The 15,164-nt window shown below is 35.9% G+C and overlaps 1 protein-coding gene across 3 annotated transcripts in view; it reads right to left on the bottom strand.

Annotated features, from left to right (window-relative positions):
• LOC132909303 (GTP-binding protein RAD-like) overlaps positions 1-7,064 on the bottom strand; it is an 84,332-nt gene extending 77,268 nt beyond the window's left edge. For 2 of the 3 annotated variants that reach the window (XM_060964065.1, XM_060964066.1), the window contains exon 1: positions 6,711-7,063. In XM_060964065.1, coding sequence (XP_060820048.1) covers positions 6,711-6,898 — 188 coding nt within the window. In that variant the 5' untranslated portion in view covers positions 6,899-7,063. Of the gene's footprint in view, positions 1-6,710 lie in introns of all 3 variants that reach the window. The other variant, XM_060964064.1, reaches the window with a different exon arrangement.
• Between the last annotated feature and the right edge of the window lie 8,100 nt (positions 7,065-15,164).

The raw sequence follows: 15,164 nt of genomic DNA, 5'->3' as shown, positions 1-15,164 counted from the left end.
TTGAAATTGCACAATTATTGGTGTTGAAATGATCGCCACTTCTAAGAAAACTCTACATCTGGTCTTCGGTTTTCTCAAGCGCTAAGGTCATCGACAGCGCATAGACAAAAGAATGCGTCGATGACAGACCATAAGCGGTCACGTGCGACGTTGGCTTCAGGGTTCTTTTAGTCTCAGGGTAACATCGCTAGCGTGCGGATCTGGACCAGCTTACGTTGTACTCCACACTTTGTACTTTAATATTCACAATACATATATACCTTACAATTTACCCACGCGTTTCTTTAATTCCACATACATCGAATAACCTTAACAGTTGGTATCAATAAATAGCAGATATAATCGGAAGATACAGAGAAGACCGTGTCTAATTTAAGAAACAAAGAGAACAACCTGCGAAAATCTGGAATCCAAAACTTTCTAATTTCATCTTCGTAAAACATTTGTTAGGAATGATAGAAAGCAAACAAGAACGCGGACAAACTTGAGATTGACCGGATCTCTTCGTCCACCCGTTGTTAACTGTGTTCTCGTTGAAGCTAGAACCAATAAGAAAATATAAGGTGCAATCTAGAAAAGGTTATGAATTTTCGGGGTCATCTCCCTTTCTTCATCAAACTCATACACCATCGTTTGGCCGTACGTAAGTCAACAGCAATTAGCAAGTTCGTTAGTCCAGAGGTTCATTGTCATCCACGTATGCGTACAGTTTCTACATCGAAAAGTTTCTTCAAGTTCCTGGAAGTCTTACAAGTTCAACAAGGAACATTAAATTCGAGTAGAAAACTCTGCGTTTCTATTTAACCGTTTAGTACGAGTTGGTAGAAATTTAAATTATGTGTTGGAAAAATGTCATTCTAACTCGGAAATTTATCTTCCACAAGTGTATCTAGAATCCTTGGTTTAAAAAGGGCGACAGAACTTGGAACACACATGCCCCGTTTCACCTTGTTTTCGAGTTACAACAAACTTTACGTTGGAATAATTCCGTGGAAAGATGCAAGTATAGTTGAACTAATTTCACGTGTCTATATATTTAGAAAAAGGAAGTGAATATGTTTGACGTTGAACCTTGCATTGTAATTCTGTAAACGCACCTGGTCAATGACGAAACGTAGCCAGTTTTACGTTCGTATGCAAACAGGTCAATTTCGAACGGATCTGGCAAAGAAACAGTTCGTTAAAGAAGAAATTCGCTATAGCTGGAAAACAAAGTGAAACATACTTTTATACGAACTTTTTCGTTTTCATGTGGGCGATCCACCGATAAAATAGATTTCCTGTGCTACGGAACTCTAGACACTGTACGTACAATATCGAACAAAAGAAACTTTATGAAATAAGAGAAAAGAGGAGCGTAATTTTACAAAAACAGTTTATATCTAATGAATACAACGAATGAATTTAACACACGGAATACGTGGCTACCATCAATATGATTCAAATTTTACTGAAATTCATAGCGTACGTAATTCGAGGAACGCAATTTTTCAAACTCTGTTTCGTTCGCTACCGTACGCGAAAATGAAATTTTCCTGAGCGTATTTCGCGAGATTCCGCGATTGTAACACAACATAAGCTGCAGTGACCGATTTTGCCATACATTGCATAGTGGCCAGCGTTATTGCAGATCACGCTTAATCCCTCCATCAACCATTTCAATAATAGGCACGATATCACAACGTCGACGTTTTAACCGAGATAAGGAGCATCTGGAACTAATTGAAATCCAGATACATATATCTGTATCGTATGCATTAGAGGCCTTGTTAGAGTTTCTAGCCGACCTCGACATTTCCATCGATACAGAAAGGATCTGCAACCTGTCGAAATCCGACAAGGAACGCGATTAATATCCGTTTCCAGCTACGCATGATAAAGACCATTCTCACTGAAATTTGAATCTTATTCGAATCATACGATTCAATTTGGACTTTGATACGTCAGTCGTGCGCAAGCTGTTATCGATCAATTGTATAAAAGAAAACGGATAATTAGACCAGGAGATTTCATGGATTTGTAGGAAATTTGAATGCACACTGTATGCAAAAATATGAGAGACACGCAAAGTAACGAAACAAAGTAATTAGTTGAGTAAAACAATTTTTTATCTTATACTATTTGTTTTTTTTTTTAAATTGCGTTCATAAAACTATGCATTTGCAATTTGCGTAAATGTGTTCACAGTGTATCGATGGTTTTTAGAATTCACCATTATTTATACAATCTCCTCGTACTATAAATAGGCTTATGGAAAGATCGTGTTCGTATAAATGACCTTGGGAAATTGTATAAAAAAACGTAATCCTGTAAACTTTTGTAGAAAAGCATTGTCCAATACTTTTAGGACAATGGATAGAAAAATTCCTCGGCATTCCAATTGTAAATCAACGGAGGATTTTTTAAATAAAAATCTGGCCACTGTATATCTCGACCGTGAACAACAGATAGTATTAAATGGAATTAGAATTGGTCAGGCTAGATTTATACACGCGTATTCGCATTTAATTTCTGAATCTGTCGCAGCAGCGTGCGATATCTTTAATTGCCAAACTTGCCGCCTTAAATATAGTCCCGTACAAAATTCAGGATTAAAGCCAACTCTAAATGAAAATTCTTGCGATAGAAAGGAAATTTCGAAAGTTCTACGAACACGTTTGACAGGAATTACTGAAGATTTTTTTATTTCTGTCTTTGGTAAACTCTAGGAATACGTTATATTTCATATTTCATAGTGACTTATACAGCAATGATATAATTATTATTATGTTTATATGAACGAAAATGCAAACAGTATTTATGCAGTAAGCTAATATTAATAGGTAAAACTGTACAACGTATGCGTGAATATGTAAAGCTGTAAACAATGAATCATATCGTAAAATTTACAATGTGTTCTGCTTTAATTGATTAACACTCCCCAGTCAATAATAATAGAAAAAAAGTAGTGTAAGACCTTAAAGCCATAGAGTACTCTCCAAGAGGAATAAAAAAAATGGCTTAATCCATTTATTATTGATCCTAGAATCAATACTTGCAGAGTAAAATAGTGGGGACACTTATAATACGATTATTAATGTTCAATTATAATTAAATTAAAATTACAGTTTTGATATTCGTAATAGGATTATCATTTATTTATTTATTTATTTACAGTCATATTCATCTGTGAGGGTTGTGAGTGATTACAGTCGCAATTACGATAATTATATTTCATAGGTTTATACAATGTTATTGGGTTGGCAACTAAGTGATTGCGGATTTTGTCAATACCACCCAATGACAAAATATTGACAAAAGTTGCAATCACTTAGTTGCCAACCCAATATATTAGGCTAACGTGCTATTGCCTGGTTATAAGTACGTACAATGTTTACATTGTATCGTTTGCTATATTTTTATACTTATAAAGTGTGTCAGACATTGCGAATGGCTCTGCTTCTCCCCTGCTGGATTAATCAATTGGAGAAATGTTAATTGGTTGCGTTGTTGTCTTTCGATTCGAAATTTTCGGCATTCGATTAATAGGTGTTTTACAGTAATTTTTCTCTTTGCAAATGTTACGCTTGTTCGGTTCTTCTTTCGCGATTAGGTGAACACGGGCGAAGTTCGTGTGACCTATTCTTAGCCTTGCGAGTATCGACTGATGTTTCCTGTCCAATGAATTTACAGGACTTTTTTGGAAAATGTCATCTCGGGTTAAGCGGATGTTCGTTGTCATATTTGCAATTTTCCACATCCAGTTCCACGGTAATTTGATTTTACTTTCAACGGTAGAGTTGTGATACGAGTTATCATTTAACCGTATTTTAAGAACAACGTACGTTGCGACAATGATTGGAAAATATACGAATGTCAGAGAACGTACATAGAATACGACAGACATGATTCATAATTTCGCAAATATGCGAGGGAAAGGTCGGATTGGAATAGAAGGAAGACGCATCAAATATAGTTTGCGAAAAGGGGAATAAAATTGTTCATCTCGCTATGTTTCCCCTACGTTCTATCGTAGTAATTTTTCTTTGTCACGATAATACGATATCATCAATATTAATATGTTTGCATTTAAGTCACTTGTACTCGCCGGTCAACCATTTGCACGAAAAGATAGCAACTCCATGTTTCACGCTGATTAGTTCTCTTGCGTCTCTTGCGTCAATTAACGCGATGAATGATTTTTAAAAAACAGTACATCCAGGACGTTGTTTTATCATTTGCAAACAATAGGATTATACGTCTCAATCTTCAGAATTTTCATGCGATCGATTTCCATTATGCTTCTCTATCACAGCGTCAATTTTGCATCATCGTCGGATAATTTTACTAAAGAGAACCAGGAACGCACGAGGGTTAAGTATTTTTTTATTTTTTCCAGGAAACCTTTGTTGATCTATCAACTTTCTAAATCTCCCTTTTTTTTATTAGGAAATATTTTGTACTTTAAGCGTCGTTTTAAGACTGAAAACTCTCTCAGTCGTTGGTCGTTTAATTTTTAGACGTACAAACACATGTGTTGTCAGAATTCATAGTACTTCGTTATAATGAAAGTTAGAGTCGTTGCAATAGCAGATTCTTTTGTTCTCTCTTGTTATAGTTGTAGATTTAGACAGCTCTATGGCGCGTTCAACGAGGCGAGGTTGTAAATTATCAAGCAAAATATTATAACAGCTATAGCAATCAAATTTTGTTTACGTTTAGCACCTCGTCTCGTTGGATAGATTACAAGATCAGACGTAAATAGACGCGAGGGTGCGAAAATGGAGAATAAGTATGTTTGAGTACATTAGATACGTCAAATAAGTATACTATGTCATGCGTGTAACCAGTCTATTTCTTCACAGCGAGGTCAAAATGAAACAAATATTGGGTCAGCAACTAAGCGATTGCGGATTTTGTAAATACCACCTAATGACAATATCCGCAATCAGTTGTTGCCAACCCAATAAATACACCTCTGTCCACGAGTCAACGCTGAATTTTATTTTGTTTGGTAGAATCTTACAATCGATTCTCATTGAGAATTATAAGTAAATTATTCTGGCGTGGCTATTTTATAACAATAATAAGTGTTTATAGTATGTTTGATTCTAGTTGTCTCTTTAGATGTCTTTTTAGTCTGCGGATCTGATCCGTCGTGTCAAGTAGTTGGGTAATTAATGGGTTTTGATGATTGTTAACTCTTATGTTATATCTGTTACTAAATTTTGATATTTCTTCTTTAACTGTGGGTATCTTAAGGTCGCGATGTATCGTTTCGTTGGTACCAAGATGCATTTATTAAGAATCTTAAAGTTTTTGATTGGAATCGTTGGAGAATTTCTATGTTGGAATTACTCGCTGTTCCCCATAGTCGGATCCCAAACAAGTTTTAATATGGCTTTATATAGCATTAGCATTAAACGCTGAATGAAATTAAAAATTTGCATACGAACGATTTCTTTATTATGAAAGGGTATTTATCATGAAATAAAAATACCATTTATTATTATATCAATCGGTTCTAATTTGAAGAATAAGTAAATCAAATCGTATCGTCAAAAATCTTAACGAAATATCTTATATCTCGTTTTCATCAGACGCGTGCGGATATCTCCGCGTGAACTAGCCATGACACTGTCGATTACCTTTTGTTTTAATACTTTTACTGTGATCGTCGTTCAACTTCCTCCTAATAGTTGCCACAACTGTTCTTTCCACTTTGCCTATTCTTGCCTTACTCTTCTGTCTATCGTAATTCGCCGTATAATTTTTCATACTTATGGATGCGATTCATTTTTAAATGTTTATTCAATTTATACACGTGGACATTTAAATTCGGATATCATCGTAAAACAGCGTTATATCGCAAAATTAAGCGATGAACTCGAGCCAGAAAATTGTACTCACGTTGTATTGTTACAATGTGATTTATGGTCGGTGGTGTACGTACAATAGCAATACTTCATTGTACACTGCGTCTGTTGCAAGGAGGATTTTTGGCACAGCAGATTGATTTGCTTGGTATAATTCAGTGAAAGGTTTGTCAGAGATCAATAAATTGTTAAAGATCAAAAATTTCGTACGTTTCAACCTACTGTAAATTTTCGAAATCTCGAAAACTTACTTGGTAATATTATTATTATTCTTATTCTTATTATTATTTTCTTTAATTTTCAAGCTCTAATAAAAATTATCAGTGACGATGTCTCGAAAACTTACTTGGTAATATTATTATTATTCTTATTATTATTATTATTTTCTTTAATTTTCAAGCTCTAATAAAAATTATCAGTGACGATGTCTCGAAAACTTACTTGGTAATATTATTATTATTCTTATTATTATTATTATTTTCTTTAATTTTCAAGCTCTAATAAAAATTATCAGTGACGATGTCTCGAAAACTTACTTGGTAATATTATTATTATTATTATTATTATTATTATTTTCTTTAATTTTTAAGCTCTAATAAAAATTATCAGTGACGATGTCTCGAAAACTTACTTGGTAATATTATTATTATTCTTATTCTTATTATTATTATTATTATTTTCTTTAATTTTCAAGCTCTAATAAAAATTATCAGTGACGATGTGTAGATAAAAGTGTTGGTATACTCAGCTGGGTATCAAATTTGCAAAATCTTACTTTTCAATGTCAATACCTCACCCTTTGGATCTCGAACGAAAATCGTGAATGACAGTGGACGAAAACATCCGTATTCTCACCTGGGTATCAACTTATCCTCGAGCATGCTGGGCAGATCGTCCGAGTCTTCGTTAAGAGCGGCGAAGAAGTCTTGAAAATTGTCTGGGAAACTACTTGGCGGGCAACTATTCATGGAAATCCGATCAAGAAGCTCCGTGGAATTTTCCTTGACAGCTTCATGATGTCCCGACACGGTTGATGTTGCCATATAGTACACCACTCGGTCTTTTAAGAAATCGCAACAATTTAACTCGCGTCTTCTCTACACATTTTTCTCCATCTCTCGTTCATTCGTTGTCTCGTCAAAATTCACCACGAAATCGCGAAATTCTTTGAGTCTTAAATAAAAAAAAAGAAAAAGAAAAAACTCTCCCGAAAAGGAAAGAATCGAAAAATTTGTGAAAATCACCGTCTTTCGTTCGATTCTCCAGCGACAAAAACGGCAAAATCTCTGCGATCTTAGATAGAAATTCTAATTGCAGAAAAAGAAGAAGACAAGACAAGAAAAGGCTGAGAAGTTCAAAGCGTTCGCTTTTGACTAGATCTTCCGATCTCTTCGCTGACGAAACGTGGAGACGAGCGTAGAGAGTTGTTGAAACAGTCGCGATATTCGACGTTCGCAAAAGACGTTCTTATAAAATGTAAAAAGTCAGCGGTTCTTCTTTGGATACACTGTATCTAAACGCGTAGGAAGATCAAGGGATCGCGATACAGAGGGTGAAGCTTCTCACGTGGATGGAGAAGAACTTTCATACGAATTCTTGGCGTTGTTTCTGATCGACTAACACGTGGAATCACGGCTCGAAGACGCGTGACACGAAGATAAAATTTTCCTTTTTCACGGACGAAATAATCTCACGATGATTGTCGAAAGATGAGCCGAGCGACGATCGTTCAACCCCGGCGAGAACTTGGTGAAAACTGAAGCTCGTATGATTGTTGCGCGCCGTTCTAGCTTCGCTAAGTGTACGCGGCTTGCGCAAGCGTGACTCACCCCGAAAGCTCCCTCGAAACGAGGCGAAGCGATAACTCGGTGAAACTGACCATTCGCTGTAGCTTCCGCGACTATTTTCTAGCTCTGTGCGTCTATTATGTACGCGGTGTCTGCTTTTTGACAAATTAATTCTGAATACGTAGAGGTAGCTGTTGAATTTAAGAGAATTTCACGTATCGACGACTCGTCGCGCGAATAACCTACGTCCGCTTCCAGCGTTTCAGCGTGGAAAACGGTTTTAAAAATTCGATCTTACGTACCTCGTAATTAAACACACGCTTTTAGCGTTGTATTTGTTTATTATAAAATTGGTCGCAAACTGTGCATCGATCTTTCTCAGCAACGTAAAGTAACAAAGATGCATCGCGGTTCTTGAAAATACCTCTATAGACGCTAAATACAGCAAAGAGAAATGTTATCATTAACAGATTTCCCAAGTACAACAGTCGAATGTGATTTTTATACAGCGCCGAAGAAACAGTCGAGAATTAGACTTTGATGATAAAATTGCTTGGAAATTATTGCAAATTTTGAAACAATTCTAAACGTATCAGAGTCGAAGTTCGGTAGTTGTAGCGTTGAAGTTAAACGATCGACGATCTGGCAGAAACTCGGAGACCCTTGCGACATTTGTAGTTGAAAAGAAAGAAGACGCTGTGACAGGGTCAACGACGAAAGTAGGCGTGTGGAGTGTTTCTTAGATCACTTTATCCTCGTAGTATCAGTGGGAAACGATGTGAGCGGGGCCGAGAGACGGGATAGCTCTGGTTTCAATGAAGAGACTTCTACTTTTCCTCTTTCGTTTCATTATAGCTGGCTTCGTGTCCAAGATAGAATTCATCGGGGGCTAAATTGATCGATGCCTCGACATCGAGCTTCTGTTGTGAATGGAAACTTTTCGAAGAGGACCCTCGCTTTTCTTTTTACGTTTCACACTCCAAGGTGTTGATGTTTACGAGCTGAGGTGTTGATGTTTCCAAGTGGTTAAATCGATCCGCCGCGATTAGAATTTCGTTGTTTTAGGACGAAAGAAGATCGCGATCGATCGCCGTCTTTTGGCTTAATTCGAAACCTACGAGCTCGTAATTCTTATAAATAGATGATGTTTGTTATTGGTATATTGCTGCACTGATGATGTTGGAGTCTTTTAAGAATAACCTTGAGATATTTACGTAATCTGGTTTATGTTGTTCACCCTGTATATAGCAGGATGAGAATAGGAACAGTTACGCGTATAAGAGACTAAGATGAACCGATTAGTTTTGACAAATTCTATCGATGATCGACCAAATTAAGTGGCGCTTTTACAAATAAAACGTCTTTGCAACGATAGATCTGTCGCAGCGTAGGATGAGATTTCTTTCTTCTTTTTCTTTTATTTGGAAGAATTTTACAATCAATTCTCATTGAGAATTATAAGTAAATTATTCTGGCGTGGTATTATAACTTGGATAATAAGTGTTTATAGTATGTTTGATTCTAGCTGAATCTAATGTTTAAGTCTAGAGGGTAGTGTCTTGTTAGCCAGCGGAAAAGTAACTGAGTAATTAATGGGTTTTGCTGGTTGTTAGCCCTTATGTTACTGAATTTGGATATTTCTTCTTTAACTGTGGATATCTTATCTAAAACTGTGGATATCTTTCGTTGGTAACATACCAAGGTACATCTATTAAGCATCTTAGAGCTTTGATTGGAATCGTTGGAGAATTTCTATGTTGGAATTACTCGCTGTTCCCCATAGTTGGATCTCATAGATTCAAACCATAGGAGGATGAGATTAATCCACAATTTTTCTTTCATAAGTACAGGATTCTGTTCTTAGTACAGGATTTATTTATTAAGAAATATTAGAAATTGGAGTTTCCAATGATTTCTATCCTAAGTTTATCGGTAGATGGATTTATTTACAATGGATTAAACAGGAAACGATGGTTATTTAACGTGAACTAAATACAGTAATGTGCCATAATTAAGACAACTAAATGGATAATTCACAACTCGCAACTAATAGTTTACAACTCATAACAACTCTGCAACTCAACTCTCAGTTAACGACTGACTGTTAATTCGTCTTTCATACCTCCACCACGTACGTGTTCCGTAACCGTTTGGACACATTGATGGGCCGCTTGGTCCATCCAAGTTTCCTCGATCCTTTTGTCCTATAAGCACTTGGTCTTTTTCGTAATATTCTTTATAGTCCACCCTATATTTCTTAGGCATTCTGTCCACGATACTACATTAGGGTAAAATAAATTTTAATCGACGATAAATAATTTCTTTATTTATACCTTTGGTTAAATTTTGATTCCTGAATTTCGATTGCTTTTTTTTTTTTTTTAATCAATGTGCTGATGCGTAATATAAAATGCGTGATATAGGAACGTCAACGATAACAAGGAAGTTACGTATAAGTTTCCAAACAGTATAAACAGGCTGTAAACCTAGAGTAGGTATTAATTAATTAATTCAGTAACTAACGAAGATGTAGTTACTGCTGAAGTGTATAGATTACGTCGTTGGGAGGCTTCCATCTTCGTTCCTTTTATATTCTCGTTCGTAGCACGTACGTCGTAACACGAAGATAGATTTATCGGAATATAAAATAAATAGCAATTAAGGCTAATGTTGCATCTAAGAATATAATTATAACCGTTGCAGTCTTCTCGTAAAATTGTTTATACCGAAGATACATACAAATGAAAATTTCCATAATTATTTTTAGAGCTTGTTCGACATTGGAATAACTAATCTTTCTAATCTCTTTTTAAATACTGTAATTATAATTCAAATGACACGATGAAGATAAAAAATGTATAAATAATCATATCTTAATAAAAGTGTAGATTAATTTTCCCAAAAGTTACATGTTATTAATAAATGTAAAAGCAGTTCTCCTACAAAAAAAAAAATTAGAAATTCACACGTTAATTTAGAGTGTCATTCCGGATAAAAAGTGTCTAATAAGCATATCGTGGTCTTGGTACGATAAGAATTACTATTAATTAGCTTGGTAAAAATTGCCATCCTAGGGGAAAAAAGGTCTATAGAGCTACTTCTCATTGCGAGTAGTATGCAAGGTCATCTGTTCGAGTGGTTTCGTCTTATACGAAGACCAGAATTCGCCAAATACTAATTATATATCTGATACGTATGAATACGTATGGTAAAACCACACATGGCTATACAACACTTTTGGACGATATTATATTGTATCGTTCAAGTTGTATATTTTATATAAAATGTATGTCTTAAAAATAGTGTCAGCTTGCGCAAAATAAAATGTTTCATTTCTTTTATCGTTTGTAAATGACTCGTACTTGGAATTTCTAATTTCATTTCATTGAATTATTCAGACGGTATTAAAAGCTGCAGTAGCTGAAATCTTAAACCTATTCCATAGCTTATCCCGGCGACGCAAGTAAAAGATTTTATCGTTTATTTTAGCATCTGATACGACCTACTCTATTGCAAATTTTACGAAGCACACGATCTTTATCGAAGAACAGAGGCAACCACTTTGATCTTCGCGTGAAACTCTACGAAGCTTCATAGACTTTTTCCACGGCTAGACATAGCCATAACTATCGAACGAAGGTAACAAACTAGCGCCCACATATTTCAGATAGATATCTCCAAATACTTCGTGACATTACTTGAAACAAGATTACCTCGCCATCTTAAGTTTATGGAGATGAGATTTACCGTAGAACGAAGATTATGAAGTTAAATTCTAACATACGACGAAGTGGCTTGGACGGAAAGAAAATTTTGGAAAAATTTATGGAAAAGTAATTTTCGTTAAATATTAGCCTGCGTTCGAGTATTGCACCGAGGAACGCGAGATCAAAAATCACGAAATTTCGAAATTTCGTTTCCCTACTGCCTGATGCATACAAAGCACAAGTATTTAAAGACACAATTTATATTGAAATAGATTTTATGTAACTACGCGTAGCATCGAAGCTAAAGGCACAACCACCGATGACTATGTTAAAAAATATTTTAATCGTTTGTGTGTACGCTTTGAAAATACTCAACTAATCTTCACTGTCTCCCCACTGACCTCACTATAGAAATAAAATAATCAAACTCGAAGATGGTATCCCGCTGGGGGTAACCTATATGTTATTTAGCAATTAAGTTACAAATTAAATAATAAAAAAAAATCTTTACTGAAATCTATCTGAGCCCCTACTATTCATACTATGAATACCATTTAGATAGTATATTTTTTCTGACAATAGTATAATTAGAAGATAATTTGAAGCATCGAATGGAAAATAATAGTTAGAAATCTTCAAGCAAAGTACAAAGAGATTATGTAAATTTCGTATTAATTCAAGCATCGAGGAATAAATAATAAGAAGAAGCCTTAAATAAAAATATGAAAAAAGTTACATAAGTATGGTATTAATCTCCTGGTCATTCTACACGTTCTCCTCGGAGCTTTATAAAAAGACAGCGACAAATTTCTTTCTTACGTTCATAAATCGAGCTCACCAGCAGCTAACACCATCTTTGTGTCAGCAACGTCGAGTGAAGCCCGATAAAAAGGGTTGACGACGATGCACGAGGAGGATTATAAGAGGAGTAAGGAAGAAGAGCGGCAAAGACCTATTCATAGATCAGTGGCCCTTTCGAGAGTTCGACGAGAGAAAGAGGCCCGCTTCTAAGACAATGCTCCTATCTTTAGACGTTACTTAAGACGTCGAAAGAGAAACGCGTGTCAGCGACACCTATCCCGATCAAGATATAAAGAGAATCGGTAACCTGTCAGGACAACCGTTTCCTTTCCCTAACAAACCTTGTATAACCAGAAATTTCGTCGTCTACAAACACAAATGTGTCTCTCTTAGATTCGGACATTGCCTTGTCGAGATATCTCGATTATATCTCTTCCGACGAGTCGAGTCGATACAGACGTATATGATTGGTGCATTGGAACAATGGCTCGCAACCTTTATATGCCGCGTCATAAACCCGAGAAGTCGAAACAAGTCCTAACCTAACAATGACCCATGTAAATACGCGCCAGCAACTAAAACTGGTACATGTAAGTCGTATGTAAATATGTACATACTTACTTACCTGCTAAATGTTTGTTTACATCTACTGACTCGACTCGTTGGACAGACTATAGATTCGACGACATTCACAGTTCTTAAATTCTCGTATCATCAGATCGAAAGAATAATAAAACAGATGGTAGAAACTATGAGAAACTATGCTGAGGCGTAAAGCGGAACGAGGAACTTGATTCCCCTCTAACAGAGCTTTCCCTCCTTATAGAATAATATAGAAAATAACGCATCCTACCTTGTCCTTATCCTTCACCGTTCTCTTGGCTCTCCAAAAGTCCTTATCGGACACTGCTTTCCGGTATAAACCAACGATCACCATGGCACACACGGGAACGATATAGACCATATATTTTTCACTCATGGGAAACACTTTGTATGGAGGATGAAACTACGACGGTAAACTATATTCCATAGAATCAGAATTTGAACACACAAGGTTATTCCCTTCGTCGCGAACACGTACATCTGTCTCGACCGACCGGAACAGGAAGTAAATCTAACCGCCAAATCTAAGCGTCACACGTAAGTGGGAAGATTTCCCCTCTACACCGCTGCGTTGTATCGACCGTACTATCGATTATCGATATTACGAACTCTATTGATGGCGAGATCAATGCAAAGTACAACGCACAGGCGGTATTTGGGCGGTTTCAAACGAATTCCTAGTATAACCACTGTTGTAGTTTACGTATAATACCTCGATATTCTCCCTTTTATATTGCAATCATCAAATCAATATTATAATCATAAGTGGCACAAATGAAATTATAATTATCCAATTGTATCGTATTTAAATCCTGTATTTCACGTAATGCACGAGTAGAATGTTATATGTTTTAACGGTTTCTCCGTTAAGCTATGTAAAGACAGCGCGAAGGAGATTCGCCTCATCTGAGCTGTCTCGTACCGTCAACAAGCGACTGCGGCAAGCAAGCGAAGGAAGGTGAGTCGTATTACGCTCTTAACAAAGTCTCTCAATACATACATACATATGTTTCAATGAGGTAGGTAAGAAGCTACGAGATACCTTTGATCTCGTCTGGCGAGCGAGTCTGGTTGCTACTGTCCGTATCTACGTAGTTTTACATAAACTAAATGCTGTACAACGTGTACCGTGTTGAAATACCAGAACGTTCAAGCGATAAACCCATCGGATAGCGAAGTATTCGGATAATAGGAGTCGATGAGAGGTTCTACTGTATACGTAGGAATATCAACCATGGACCGTATCTCTCTGAGATAATTAACTGTTTCTCAAACAATGTAATCACTTCACGAGTTCGTGTATTCAACGTCTATACGTTGATTATCTTGAATAGTACTACTGTGACCCTGAACTATGTATCTACGCTGTTTGCAGCACGAATCAAAATTAACGAATCCAAGTCGGGTGCTTCGTCTTGGATATACCGATTAGGATTGATTAACCGAAATAGATATATTAAAAATTACGATACGATTGAGGAAATGGTTTCAGTGGAAAAGTAGTATAAACGTGGCTTTTCCAAATAACGTTCTATAGAAGTCTTTGCATACTTGAAAGAAAAGCAATTTTCCATAATTACGTGAACATGTAAATCTTGAAATTGATAATTTATATAGAGCGAATTCTATTTTTCAAAAATCATATAAAACGATTTTGTAAAATTATTGATATTATATGGAAATTGGTAAAATTGATCGAACTCGTAGGAAATATCTCTCCTTAAATTTCTGCCGCGATCATGTTCACCTGTCCATGAATTTTCACCGTTGCACTTGAAAAATGTAATATTCACTCGCAGAAGTAAGGTTGCAGCGGAGATAAAAGGAGAGAACCGAGGGAATGGAAAGAGAGGAGGAAAAGCCGCTTGTACAGGAAGCTACGTCGACTTTTCAAATTAAAAATAGAAACGTGGTATCGTTATAATTTCACGAAAACTGGAAATTTCAGTCGCCGTCGATGAACTGTAAAAAAGTAATTTAAAATATGGCATAGAAGTATCACGGTCCGACAAATTGTTAAACTTTCTAATTATCAATATCAACCACTCAGAGCTTATGATAACCAGCTAGTAGCTTCGAGCCATTGTCAGTTGCTCGTAACTTTGTTGCAATAATTAACAGTCGAGTATACAATAGCGATCTAAAGGAATAAAATAAAACATAGATGAAGGAAAAATTATCTGGAAAGTAAATGTTAGCCAATCTCTCATCTATTATGTAAAGTAAAAAACATTTTCCTCGAATATTTCGTAAAATATCGTGATTTTTATAGAGTTTGTTAGGTGAAATGTAAACTTTATTGTCAGATACCATTTATTATTTGAAATTATAAAATGACGCGTGAGACGATACCGCAGGAAAAAGCAAGAAGGGAGAAAGTGAGACAATAACAAGTCTGATCGCGCAACCGG

Source organism: Bombus pascuorum, chromosome 7, assembly GCF_905332965.1.
Source record: "Bombus pascuorum chromosome 7, iyBomPasc1.1, whole genome shotgun sequence".
NCBI lineage: Eukaryota > Metazoa > Arthropoda > Insecta > Hymenoptera > Apidae > Bombus > Bombus pascuorum.
The sequence above is the reverse complement of the archived record's forward strand: the minus strand, read 5'-3'. Positions and strand labels throughout refer to the sequence as shown.